This window comes from Ictalurus furcatus, chromosome 29, assembly GCF_023375685.1.
Source record: "Ictalurus furcatus strain D&B chromosome 29, Billie_1.0, whole genome shotgun sequence".
Taxonomy (NCBI): domain Eukaryota; kingdom Metazoa; phylum Chordata; class Actinopteri; order Siluriformes; family Ictaluridae; genus Ictalurus; species Ictalurus furcatus.
The window spans coordinates 7,348,922-7,363,087 of NC_071283.1; the positions used below are offsets into that span (position 1 = coordinate 7,348,922).

The 14,166-nt window shown below is 37.7% G+C and overlaps 1 protein-coding gene across 1 annotated transcript; it reads left to right on the plus strand.

Annotated features, from left to right (window-relative positions):
• The first annotated feature begins 1,894 nt into the window (after positions 1-1,894).
• Positions 1,895-7,190, plus strand: LOC128604019 (zinc finger and BTB domain-containing protein 6-like). Its single transcript, XM_053618791.1, has 5 exons — positions 1,895-1,900; positions 3,746-3,821; positions 3,978-4,133; positions 5,885-6,009; positions 6,168-7,190. Exons 1-5 carry the CDS (start codon positions 1,895-1,897, stop codon positions 7,188-7,190), a joined length of 1,386 nt encoding a protein of 461 aa, XP_053474766.1.
• Positions 7,191-14,166: the final 6,976 nt, after the last annotated feature.

A 14,166-nucleotide genomic window follows, 5' to 3' on the forward strand; every position in this document is an offset into this window, starting at 1 on the left:
AAGAGATTATAGATTTATATTTTGTCATAAATGGATTATCTGTTATAGGTTAGGCCTGATGCCTGTTTTCTAAATCTGGCCCGCATGAATGTGGCCGCACGTATTCACGTTGGACAGTACATTGGCCCTTGCTCTAGATAGTTTTTTGTTTTTTTTTAACCCCAAAGCTCTTTGTGTGATATATTCCTGGCACTTACACTGCTTTCATGTAATCAACTACTAAGATATAAGATATAGCAGTTCTCGATGTTTGCAAAATATGCAGTATGACATTGTAAGATATTGAGACATTTACTGTCAAACTACTTATATTTTTAATCGCTCAGTGATTACATGGTACAATGTCCATAGTGGACCTCAGTGTGGATTCTGTGGGTCTACTGATAGCTAATAATAGCATAAGGCTGCCCCCAGGTGACTGTCACAAGTGCCTGAGGCTAATTTGGAGAAGGTGGGAGCCACGTGCAGAACAGTTGGTTGAATCCTGACATAGGGACTCCCTGTCAGCTGTCTGGTACATGGGATTTGGATTTGAGCTCTTGAAGTGGAACTGCATGTACCAGGGCACTAGCCACTAGGAACACTGTTTTTAGGGCACTGCATGTGACTATGTAGTTTATGTACTATTTTTTAATGCACTATTTTATGTACGATGTGTTTTTATTCTATTCATTGCTTTTGAAAATCAAGAATAACACTATATAAAGTTCTATGTAATGATTTAAAGCTGACATTACAGTCCCATATCACTATCACAGTTAAATGGATTTAATCTTCTATAGATCCTATAAATACTGCATATATCTATCTATCTATCTATCTATATATATATGTATATATATATATATATATATATATATATATATATATATATATATATATATGTGTGTGTGTGTGTGTGTGTGTGTGTGTGTGTGTGTGTAAATAATATAACTCTACTCACAATTTTAATAAAACTAGGATAATATACAAACCACAGCTTAGGTTCTCTGGGTTTATGTTTTTTTATGTAAAAGCCCTAATGGATTGAATAAACAAATTATGGACATATTTACCACATGTGCCTAATACTTCAATAGTTGGATTATGTTCATAAAAAATACATCTGTTCTGCAATCAGGAGCTCCTTATGGAATTTTAGTACACTTGATCCTGGAAAAAGTCTGGGAACTCCTGGCTCCATATATCCCTAGAAGTCCAGGAACACAGTTTAATAAGAATTATATGGTCAATTTCAGAAAATTGTCCTATTTCTTACAATCCTACACTCTCAGAAAAAAGAAGACTAAACTTTAAATTTCCTCCAGGGTACACAATGTGTACCTTTAGTCTGTTTATTTTAGCTAGAAATGTTCATGTAGTGTGGGGTACATTTAAAGCTTCATTCCAGGTGAATATATATATATATATGTATGTATGTATGTATGTATGTATGTATGTATGTGTCCCACTTCATGGTAGTAATGGTAATCTTCACTATTTATGTTTGTGTACAGAATCCAAAGGCAGTAACATTATTGAGCCTGGCCATGGCACAAGTGTAAAGTGAGGGAAATAAGTATCCAAACTGGTACAAATAAGTAACCGCTTTCAGGGGAAATAAACGGATATTAATTCATTAATACACCGTATTTTTAATCCAGTGCCAGTTCCATCGTGACGGTTTTGTTGACATGAGACCCGCCTGATCTCTCTAACGCAATACAGTGGAGTAATCACGTGCTCGCGGAGCCGCGCGGAAGCAGCTGTCAATAAAGGCTTTAACCGTGTTGCGTTAAGACAACGTATAAGCCTATTGGCTTATACATTGTGAACGCGAGCGACACAAAAATACGAAGCTGATGCACACTGACGTCTGCGCGCGCTTTGTCTTTTTGTATCGCGAGCGTTCACAATGGATGTAAGTAATTACTTCACCCGTGTTTAATGCATTCTGTTGTGTTTTGTGGAAGACATACTTTTAACTAATTTGGATAATACAGTGAGTAATTAGATAATAGATAATGCAGTAAGCAAAATGCATGTTAGTGTTGGAATTAGATGTATTTGTGTAATTTATAGTTTACAGTTTTGACAAAAATATAAATATGCACGTTAGTTTTAATATTAGAGTGAGTACTACTAACACTTTGGGTCTTATTAAAAATTTATTTGATCAAGTGATCATATAGTCAGATTATTACAACATTGGAACATGTTAGTTACTGAGTTTATATCTTAATTGGTATGATAAAATATATATAAATATGAAATACTAGGTATGTCTTAAATTCATCACAAATATTAGCAATGAACATCAGTTATTAGACACATGAAAAGTTTCACGTATGTATTAATCAATTAAAATCGTCAAGTGGGTTTTTATTGTCATTCCTCTATACAGCTTGTATACATTGGAATGAAATGCTGAAAAGCAGGTACAGGATCTCACTGTTGAAAAATATCAATCAGGAGAGGGTTACAAGGCATACAAGGCAGTGGCTATACCATGGAACACTGTAAAGACAATAATTAACAACTGAAGAAAATATTGCACAGCAGTGACCATACTAAGAACAGGATCTCCCTCTAAAATTGATAAGATCAGGAGAAAACTGATCTTGGAGGCTGTCAAGAAGCCTACAGCAACATTAAAGGAATTGCAGCAATTTCTGGCAAGTACTGTTTGCTCCTTACATGTGACAACAATCTCCCAATTTCTTCATATCTCTGGGCTATGGGGTAGGGTGACAAGACAGAAGCCTTGTGTAACCAAAAAATAAATAACAAATACACCCAATCTCCCAAAGTCATGTGTGTTATGGTCTGATGAGACTAAAGTTGAACATTTTGGCCATAATACCAAAGGATATGTTTGGCACACAAAAAAACCCAAAACACAGCACATCACCAAAAGAATATCATCCCCATGGAGGAACATGGTGTTGGCAGCATTATACTTTGGGGCTGTTTTTCTTCAGCTGGAACTGGAACTTTAATCAGGGTGCAGGGAATAATGAATAGCTCCAAATACCAGTCAATTTTGGTGCAAAAACTTAAGGCTTCTGCTAAAACACTGAACAGGAATTTCAACTTTCAACATGACAACGACCCAAAGCAAACTTCCAGATTAACAAAGGAATGGCTTCACCAAAACAAGATCAAGGTTTTGGAATGGCCCAGCCACAGTCCATACCTAAATTTAATAAAAAAATCTGTAGGGTGATTTGAAGAGGGCTGTGCACAGGAGACACCCAACTAATTTGACAGAGTTAGAATGCTTTTGCAAGAAATAATGGCAAAATATTTCTAAGTCAAGATGTGCGAAACTGATTGACTCTTACCCAAAAAGACTGAATGCTGTGATAAACTCTAAAGGTGCTTTAATTAAATATTAGTTTAGGCATGTGCACACTTATGCAACCATGCATCCATGCATGTACATTAAAAAAATATTATTTTCCCCCTAAAATGGTTCTTATTGATTTTCACTTGATTTTCACTTGATTTTCATTTTCAATTGATTTTCACATTTTAATTAATAGGTTAAAATGTCACAATAAAGGGCAGGTGTGCAGTGGTATAGAGTCACATATCTAATATCTATTGTGTATATATATAATGACTGTCATTGTGATTTTAATCTGCTTTGGAAAAATTGAGCCAAGCACAAATGTTCATGTTGGAAAGTCAATTAAGAACTAAGCTCAAATGGTTGATTTTGACACAAATATAACATCTAAATGATTACTTTTTTTCTTGTTAGATAAAAACTGACCCCATAACCAAACCTTCCCATGGCTTTTCTTTACTGAAAGAGCTGGACTTACAGCGGAGAACAGGTACTTTCAGTGACTGTGTGATACGTCTCCATGTGCACCCTGACCAGCTCTTCTTGGCCCATAAAAATGTTATCGCTGCTTTTAGTCCAGTGTTCACCACTCTCCTTTCTCAGCATTGTTCCTTCATGGACTTAAATTCCCCCATGCTCACCCCAGAAACCCTGGCTTTCCTTCTGGAATACATGTACTCAGGTACATTGCCCCCGAAGAACCTAGAAGAACCAGTGTTGTATGCAGCTATCCACCTGCAGATGGAACAACTGCAGAATGCACTGACCCGTAGGAGAAAAGAGAAAGAGATAACATACACTGGTGAGTTATTTATTCTATAAAACCTATCTGATAGTAATATACAGCAGAGAAAGAAATACAGAATACATTAAGTAGTGTGTATATATACACATAATCACATAAAAATGATATAAACTTATCCTAAGAGATAATAGGATAACATGTTATAAGCAGTAATTAATTTAGTTTATTTTAGTTGCTGGTGGTGAGCCCACATATGCTGGGATATATTAGGCAACAAGTGACAGGTGAAGTGAATAACATTGATTATCTTGTTACAGTGGAACCTGTCAAGGGGTGGGATATATTAGGCAGCATGTGAACAGTCAGTTCTCAAAGTTGATGTGTTGGAAGCAGGAGAAATGGGCAAGTTTAAGCATCTCAGTGACTTCTGAGCGAAATTGTGATGGCCGGACAATTGGGTCAGAGCATCTCCAAAATGGCAGGTCTTGTGGAGTGTTCCCGGTATGCCGTGGTCAGTACCTACCAAAAGTGGTCCAAGGAAGGACAACCACTGAACTGGTGGGCGTCATGGGCGTCCAAGGCTCAATGATGCGCATGGGGAGTGTAGGATAGCCCTTCTGGTCCGAGCCCATATAAGAGCTACTGTAGCACAAATTACTGAAAAAGTTAATGCTGGATATAATAGAAAGGTGTCAGAACTGGACCATGGAGCAATGGAAGAAGGACGCATAGTCTGATAAATCACATTTTCTTTTACATCATTTGGACAGCCAGGTGTGCATGCGTTGCTTTTCTGGGGAACAGATGGCACCAGGATACACTATGCGAAGAAGGCATGCAATGTTCTGCTGGGAAACCTTGGGTCACGTACAACCTACCTAAACATTGTTGCAGACCAAGTACACCCCTTCATGGCAACGGTATTCCCTAATGGCATTGGCCTCTTTAAGCAGGCTTGTTCAGGAATGGTTTGAGGAACATGACAAAGAGTTCAAGGTGTTGATTTGGCCTCCAAATTCCTCAGATGTCAATCCAATCGAGCATCTGTGGGATGTGCTGGACAAAGAAGTCCGATCCATGGAGGCCCTACCCCACAACTTACAGAACTTAAAGGATCTATTGCTAAACTCTTGGTGGCAGATACTCCACTACCTTCAGAGGTCTTGAGGAGTCCATGACTTGACCGGTCAGAGCTGTTTTGACGACAGAAGAGGGACCTATACAACATTAGGCAGGTTATTCTTAATGTTATGGCTGATGAATGTAAATATGTATAACAAGTCCTACATATAGCAAAATATGTTAGAGGTGGCCATAGACACAGGTGAGGAATTTATCAATATTAATTAAGGGCTACATTTTGGATTGTAATTGCAACAAACCTCAGACTCTTCAACGCTACACAAGAGATATCTGATTGACATGCTCTATTTAATTTATTTAAATGTGCTTCATTAAGGCTTCTAATGGCTTAAAACAGTCAGCATGTTTACTTTGTTAAATCATATTTTAATTCATGAAATGTTCAACCAGACATTCAGTAAAGTTAAGAGCAGAAAAACAGCACAAGAACCTAAAATAGAAAACACTGATCTTTCACAGAGCTGTAAAAAGATAAGGGTAAAAAGAAATTAACATGTTTACTGATAACATTACCAACAGTGGTGATGTAAACATAACAACACAAATATCCAAAGCCTAATTTTCATTAAATGTCTTGTTGGTTTCATCATGTAAGTGTATTTAAAATGTGCACTCAACTGTACCTTTTTATATACTTGATAGAAAACTTTACCTTCTTTCAACAGTTCAGGACCAAGTCAACAGAAAGAGGGGATTTACAGAGCATGAGTCTCAAAATAAGACTCTTATATCTTCATCGGATTCTTCATATGGCTCAGACCAGCCACCACCATCCACGCCAAGCTATGAGGTTGTGCCAGTCATACGCCACCTCAAGACAATGGGAAACAAGCTTCCAATACAAAGCCACTGTCTTGATAAAACCATTAATGTTGAACTTCTCTCAAAGACCAGCAAACACTCTCAGAGTTCTCAAGATAATAATTTATTGCTTGATTCATTTTTAAGTTGTCACAGTCAAAACATAACAAGACAGAAATTTCAGTGAATGGAATCCCAAGTGTGGTTGCTGAGAAAGTTGAAAAGTTCAATAGCTCCTGCAAGATTGTCCAATTTCAATCCAGTGTCTCTCAGACCATCACAGCTCTCCACCCAAACACTGATGATAAAGATCAGTGTGTGCATAGTGCTTACACCAGCAGCAAACATTTGTCTCCAGAACCTGACTGTAGAGAAAGTGACAATATAGTTGTTTCAGATGTGGACAGTGTCCGGTCATTTAATCCTTTTGAAGTAGAAAAACATGGCCATGTACCAGGAATTCTCTCAGACACCTTTAGTGATAAGAAGTCACATAACACCACTGCCAACAACTCTGAGAGCAGATCTCATGCTTTTAGTCAATTTATGGCAGAAAGTTGTAAAAGGCAAGCCGATATATATTTAGAAAATTCTAGCAGTACTGACACAAACGATACAATCTGTGAAAAAGGAACCTCAGATCTTAATATGTGGCATAAACTGGGCCAATATTATGCTCCAACATTGGAAATGTTGACTGTAGAAAAAGTTGCCTTGGGTGAAGAATCTCAAAATACTAGTCACACTGATTGCTGTGAATTCTCCAAACTGAGGGAAGACTGTGTAAATGCCTATCAGGGACACTTAAGATACCACTGCTTCCCAGAACCTAATGATTCAGACAGTGAGGAGACATGCCCAGCGCCTAATGCAGATGTAAAAGACCACTCCAAAGATCTGGAGACGATCGATGTGGCAGAGATATTGCTCTCAACCAGGGAACGACTAAAGTCTGGATCTCACAATCACTCAAAGACACGTCGGTTCCAGTGCTCAGTTCCAGAGTGTGAGAAGGCCTTCAGCCAGCGCGGTTCCTTGAATAGACACATGCGTTCACACCTGGGCATTCGTCCTTACTCCTGTCCCCTCTGCACCATGACTTTTTCCAGACAGTACAGGGTCAATGAGCACATGCGTATCCACCAGAGGAGCTGTGATGACCCACCTTAATCCTTATGCCCTTAAGTCAAGGGTGTCAGACGTATGGCGCGCGGGCCAAAATCGGCCCGCTAGGGGGTTCAATCCGACCCGCAGGATGAATTTTGAAAGTGAAAAAATGCATAAAAGACACGAACTAGAAATTTTTAATAAAAGGCTATTCCTAAATTATCCGCTAGGGGCGCACTGTTTTTGTCAGAGTAGAAGACGCGGCACAACTCTGGGACTCAGACCGAACAGCAGATGGCAGCAATGCGCCTTCTGCTGTTCGTTATTACGGTGTAGTCTACCCTATGTTCTACTCGTCCCCACACCCTCATTAGCCAAAATGTGTTTGTCAAAAAGGAGAAAAGTGGATACAGAGTGTAGAGTTTTCCGAGAAAACGGACCGCTTCCTATTTATTCACAGAGATTAATGGGTAATAGTTAAAAAATGTGCAATTTAATGTCAGTCAACAACTTCACTACAAAAGAGTTTGGTTTGGTGGAATCCTATTGTTCATGCAATGCCACAAATTTTAAAGTGCAAATTTTCAGTTCCAAATACCTGTGAAGTTTTTTGCATTTGTACAAACACCAGTTGTGACCAGTTGTAATGCACACATGTAAATGATAATCAGAAGCAAATTGCACATGTTTGTCTTAAGAAATATGAAGTTGTTCATGATATGTTTTGTAAAAGGATATTTCATTAAATGTGAAGATTTTTCTAATGTTTTTGTACTTCTTTGCATGAAAACAAAGGGAAAACATGGACTTATTGTTATTTAAAGGTAATTATGCTATGATTTTACTGGCCCAGCCCACTTGACATCTAATTAGGCTGTATGTGGCCCCTGAACTAAAATGAGTTTGACACCCCTGCCTTAAGTGATACTATATACAGTGGGTGAAATAAGTGTTGGACATGTCAATATTTTTTTCAGTAAATAAATTTCCAATGAGGCTATTCACATGAAATTTTCACCAGACATCAGTATTAACTCAAGAAATCTGGAAATATAAAGAATTCACAACATTAAAGTCCATAAATAAAGTTATGTGCAATAAAGTGGAATGATGCAGGAAAAAAGTATTGAACACGCTAACTGAAATTTATTTAATACTTTGCGGAGAAGCCTTTGTTTGTAATGACTGCTTCAAGACGCTTCCTGTGTGAAGAAATTAATCGGCCGCAGTATTCAGGTGTGTTAATGATTTTGGCTCATTCTTCTAAACATACTGTCTTTAAATCTTGTTCAAATGGATTCAAGTCAGATGACTGACTGGGCCATTCTAACACCTTGATTTTTTTTCAATGAAACCAATTGAAAGTTTCCTTTGCTGTATGCTTTGGATCGTTGTCCTGCTGGAAGGTCTACCCACGTCTCATTATCCTGGTGGATGGCAGAAGATTCTTCTCAAGAATCTCCCGGTAAAGGGCTCCATTCATCGTAACTTCAATTATATGAAGTCTGCCAGTACCATGTGATGAAAAACAGCCCCACACCATGATGCTTCTAACTCCAAACTTCACTGTTGGTATAGTGTTTTTAGGGAGATGTGCAGTGCCATTTCTTCCCCAAACGTGGTGTGTAGTATGACAGCCAAAAAGTTCAATTTTGTTCTCTTCTGACCAGACTACACTCTCCCAGTATTTCATAGGCTTGTCCAAATGAGTTGTAGCAAACTTTAAATGATCTTCGACATGCCTTTTATTTAGTAATGGAGTCTTGCAGAGTGTGAGCAGTGGAGTGCATTGCCTATTGTTTTCTATGGTCACTATGGCACCTGCTGCCTCCAAGTGTTTTTGGAGCTCTTTCCAAGTGGTACTTGGCTCTTGGGCTTCTCTTCTGACCATTCTTCTGACTCCCTGGTCAGAAATCTTGAGGAGCTCCTGTGCGTGGCTGGTTGATGACGGAGTGATGTTGCTTCCACTTGTGGATAATGGCCCCAATGGTGCTTACTGGAGGATTCAGATGTTTTGAAATATGTCTGTGTCTGATTACATCAATATGTTTTGCAACAATAAGGTTGCGAAGATCTTGGAGAGCTCTTTAGTTTTACCCATCATGAGATGTTTCTTGTGTGACACCTTGGTAACGAAAAGCCTTTTTGTAGAACATCAATTTACTAACCCAGCTGATATTAATTTGCACAGATAGGGGGTATAATTACTTACGGATTTCAGCTGGTTCCTTGTCTTACCTTGCCTTCGAGAACTGCTTTTTCTTAGCGTGTTCAGTACTTTTTTCCTGTGTCATTCCACTTTATTACACATAACTTTATTTATAGACTTTAATTGTGAATTCTTTATATTTCCAGATTTCTGGAGTTAATACTGATGTCTGGTGATTTTCATGTGAATAGCTTCATTGGAAATATATTTATTGAAAAAAATGTTGCCGCGTCCAATACTTATTACCTCCACTGTATAAAATGATTTAATTACTCAAATTGAGTATATTCAGAGATTGTGAAATTGCCAGAATGTCTAACTCCGGACCAGTATTCTGCAATGTACTGCAGGGCTTAGTATTATTTCTGGTTGTAACATACCCAAATATGTGCTCAGTTAAGCTTGGTAATTGGCTAAATCTTGTTATTTTGAGGGGAAAGCAAATTTACACTGTTATACAAGCTGTACACTCACTACTTTACATTGTAGCAAAGTGTCATTTCTTCAGTGTTGTCACAAAAATGTGAGGGGTGTACTCACTTTTGTGAGATATTGTATATTATATACACACACAGTAGCACTTTAAACAGCAGACACTGTCACAGAACAGCTTTATAGAAATCCAGACATAAGGGAAAAGGGAACCCATCCTCTTTCTTGTGAGGATAAATGGGTTATGAGTATTACTCTTCCACAACTGTATGCTATAAAGTCAAACAGTACCTAGCAAGTGTTGAAAGGATCTTCATTACAAGCATCATGTGTTTTTTCTATCATTAGAGTTTTGTCTTTAAATCTATAGTATCCAAGTGAAGTTATCCACTGAATAATGAATGAGACTTGGGTATAAACTATTTTCAGTGCAATCTTTAGGCTATTCAATTGAGACCATTCACCACCCTTAGGTTATCTGTGTGGTATCATCCACAACAATCTTTAGGCTATCCATGTGGCTCTGTCTTTCAGCAGCAGAAAGTTATTCTCAGGTGAAGGAAGTTCCAGGATGAAGTACAGCATCAGATTTGCTCAAGCAGGTCCAGATGGCAGAAGAAGTTGGGGTCACCAGCATCTCATCAGGCATCAGGGATAACCAGTCCATACAGGATTTCAGAGTTTTTTTGTGATTGTTCAGCCAAAAATGTTTGATTTTTCTGCAGCTTTTTTCAACATTTGCGATGCAATTTCAGAGATTTTTGTGCTTTTTTGCAGAAAACTACTTGAATTGGTGAAATGCAAATTGCATGAAATTGTTTTGTACAGTGATGCTTGTTAATAAATGAGACCTTTAGCTGTACTCATTTTCGACGCACGTGAATCAAAGAGGGCTTTGGCTGAAATGTGCATTGTCATGATGCGTCTTGGCCAAAATCTGCAGAGAATCTGCGGTAATTAAAAAAATAGCAAGCTCAGTTGTATATTGCGGAGTTTCCTTGATTTTGTGTTCATTTTTCCGATCGCAAAATTGCAAAATTATGTCATCTCCCTGGAAAACTCTTGAGTCACACCATCTGATAATACATGAAACCTTGGTGTGATTCATGACAACAAGCTATTATTCTCTGCTAGTGTACTCTGACTCCAATATTCAGGCTTCTACTTTACACCTTCTCCACAGAAGCCACTCTGGTGCTTATTCAGACCCTTGACATCTAGAGATTGGACTACTGCAACTCCTGACAGGTTTACCTTTGTGTACCACCAGGTACTGTACTATCAGACCACTGCAGCTATTCTCCTAGACCACTTGCTGTGTTCCCTCCACGAGCTCCCTGTAAAGTAGCTGTAGGTTTAAAACATTGATGCTTTCCTGAAAAGCCAAAAATGGACAAGCTCCCACATACATTAAGACAGTTAGCAAACATCATTCTACACCATGTTCCCTTTGAACCACAAGCACGACTTCACTTGAAACACCATCCCTCAAAACACAAAGAAGACAATCATCAAGATTCTTTTCTGTCCTGGCAACCAGGTAGTGGAATGAACTTCCCCTGGTTGAACATCTATGTGATTTCAGCTAAATCTCACCAATTCAACTTGTTTTAAAATGAATAAAATACTATCTATAAATAGAGTTTTCACTGAAATGTACTTCCTTCTGGATTTCTTGGTTCTACTTCAACTTTGATGAGTAACTGCCAATATGAGTATTAAAAGTGATGTTTTATTTGTGTCCAGTATAAAACCAAGTAGTCATTGATATAAGAATTATATTGCCTTAAGGTGGGGATATTTTCATGATTTTTATTTCACCTTTTCTTTGAAATTGCTGTATGTAAGATTTTGAATTGTGCCCTTTCTGTTAGAAAAATGCTATTGCAAGCTACTTGCAGAAGAACATTTTATAACTTGTGCTACTCTCTTCACTATGCAGATTAATCACACAGCTACAAGTGCCAAGGCATTAGATTTGCAGAGAGAATTCAGGTCGGCAACACAAACCACATAATGCAGAATAAGGCTAATAATGTGTAAATTGTAGTAACCCCAGTGGTCTACCTATAAATTATTTTGAAAGGTAGTTTGCAGCTTGGAACACAGCCAAAGTATTTGTAGATCTGAGGATATAATTATATGCTGCCATTTAATCAGTACTACAGAAGAATCCAGTTTGTGTATTTTTATTACACAATCTGTATTCTAAGATCTACTATTTATGGTCTAATCTGTGTATCTTTAGCCTGACAAAAACATCAATCACAACACAAATAGTGTTAGCATGCTAATGAAAACACAAAGAAAATGATTTTTTAAAAAGACACAGTGAAAAGATACATGCCAGGGGCGAGCAGATGCATCAAATTACGTACTCTCACCCGATATAACCATGTTCGGAATGTAAAGAGACACACACCCATTACCCATTTCTCGTTAGTCACTAGATGAAAATCATGAGTGTTCTAGATAAACAATTTCACGACTAGGTAACAATATAAATTTCATAACAAATTGACTGCCTATCATTGACTAGCTTTCTAATAAATTAGAGAACACACAAAAACATTTTAGTGAGTGAAAATATGCTGAAAATTCCATCACTCCCCTTAATATTACATGATATGGCCAAAGGTTTGTAGATACCTGGCACACTTATATGTGTTTTTTGAACATCCCCCACCCCCCACACTGTTTTAATAACCACCACTGTTCTGGGAAGGCTTCCACTAGATTTTGAAGTGTGGCTGTGGGAATTTTTCCATTCACCCCAAGTGCATTAGAGTGATGTCAGGCGAGGAGGCCTCGGGCACAGTCAGTGTTCCACATCAACCCAGAGGTGTTCAGGTTGAGGTCAGGGCTCTGCACGCCACTCGATTTCTTCCAGTCCAACCTTGGCAAACCATGTCTTCATGGACCTCACTTTGTGCACTGGGGCACTGTCATGCTAGGACATGTTTGGGCTAGGCTCCTTAGTTCCAGGGAAGGACAATTGTAATGCTACAATCTTTCTGGCAACAGTTTGGGGCAGACACCTGTGATGGTCAGGTGTCCACCAACTTTTTGCCATATAGTGTATGTTTGACTATTATTTTCTCACTCCCCTGTTTGCTTTATTATGGACACTCTGACACACCTGGTTGGTTACCAACTATTGCCTGTCACCATGTAGTCAGACTACTTTCATTCCTAAAGTTAGAGCATGATGATTTGCTCTGATCTGACAGTTTTGAACATCATGTTACTGAATATTTTTGTCCCCTGGCTGGAAAAATAGCTTTTTCTTTTCAACAAAAATTCCAATATACAGGTAGACGTTGATGTTTTATAACATAGCTACTTTATATTGTGCTAGAATGATATAGTAATGGATAATAATGCAATTTGATTAACCAGTGTTGAACCTGTCAAAAGGGGAGTGATAATGTATACAATATAACAGTGTATTGTGATGAGGTATAAAATAGTTACTATAGTTACAGTTATAATATTTAACGTTATGCTATACTGGACTATATATATATATATATATATATATATATATATATATATATATAATTATTTTCAAATCTGGAAGGCCCAATTAAATATTCAACAATATATTTTTTAAAAACTTTGCAACTCTGTTTATGGACATGTCATATAATGCAGAGGTACTGGATTAATATACTTCTTGAAATGCAAAAGATCCTGAGCAAACATTATTATTAGGTCTGCACGGCAAAAAATCTATTTACCAATGTATGGATGTTCTTTTTCTTGTTGTTGTTGTTGTTGTTGTTATTATTATTGGTTAATTGGTGAAACTCTAATAAATATACTATACTAATATACTATAAAGTTTGTAACAACTGGGCACTTGTCTTGAAGACATACGGAAGGCTAAGTGCTGTAAAATGGTTATTTAGTTGTAATGTACCAGACTCTGCAAGAGAGTTAGGATCCATGTGCAGAGAGACTTGATTATGCAATCCAGGCAAACAAAGTTGAAACACTGTCTATTCAGTGCAATGAGGCAGGCAAAGGTCGAAGCATGATCAGGCATGAAATAACAAAATCAAATGATAATCCAAAGAGTTGTCTGATTAACACGGCAAAGATCAAAAGATGAACAGGGATTAAATCACAAAACCAAGAATACATTAAAGGTATGTGTTATTCACCCAAGATAGGGGCTACATGTGGGAACTGAACCCCCAAGCCCAGCGATGTGAGGCAAACGTGCTAACCACTAAACCACCATTCCTCCTAGTCCTTGTTCAGAGGTTTTTATTTTATTGTTTAGAAAACTGTTTAGTAAACTTCATCCAAGATAATAAAGTATTAATTCTGTTCATTATTGCATATAAAATAATGTGATTATTATCGTTGGGGGGTCCTGAGAAATGTTCAGAA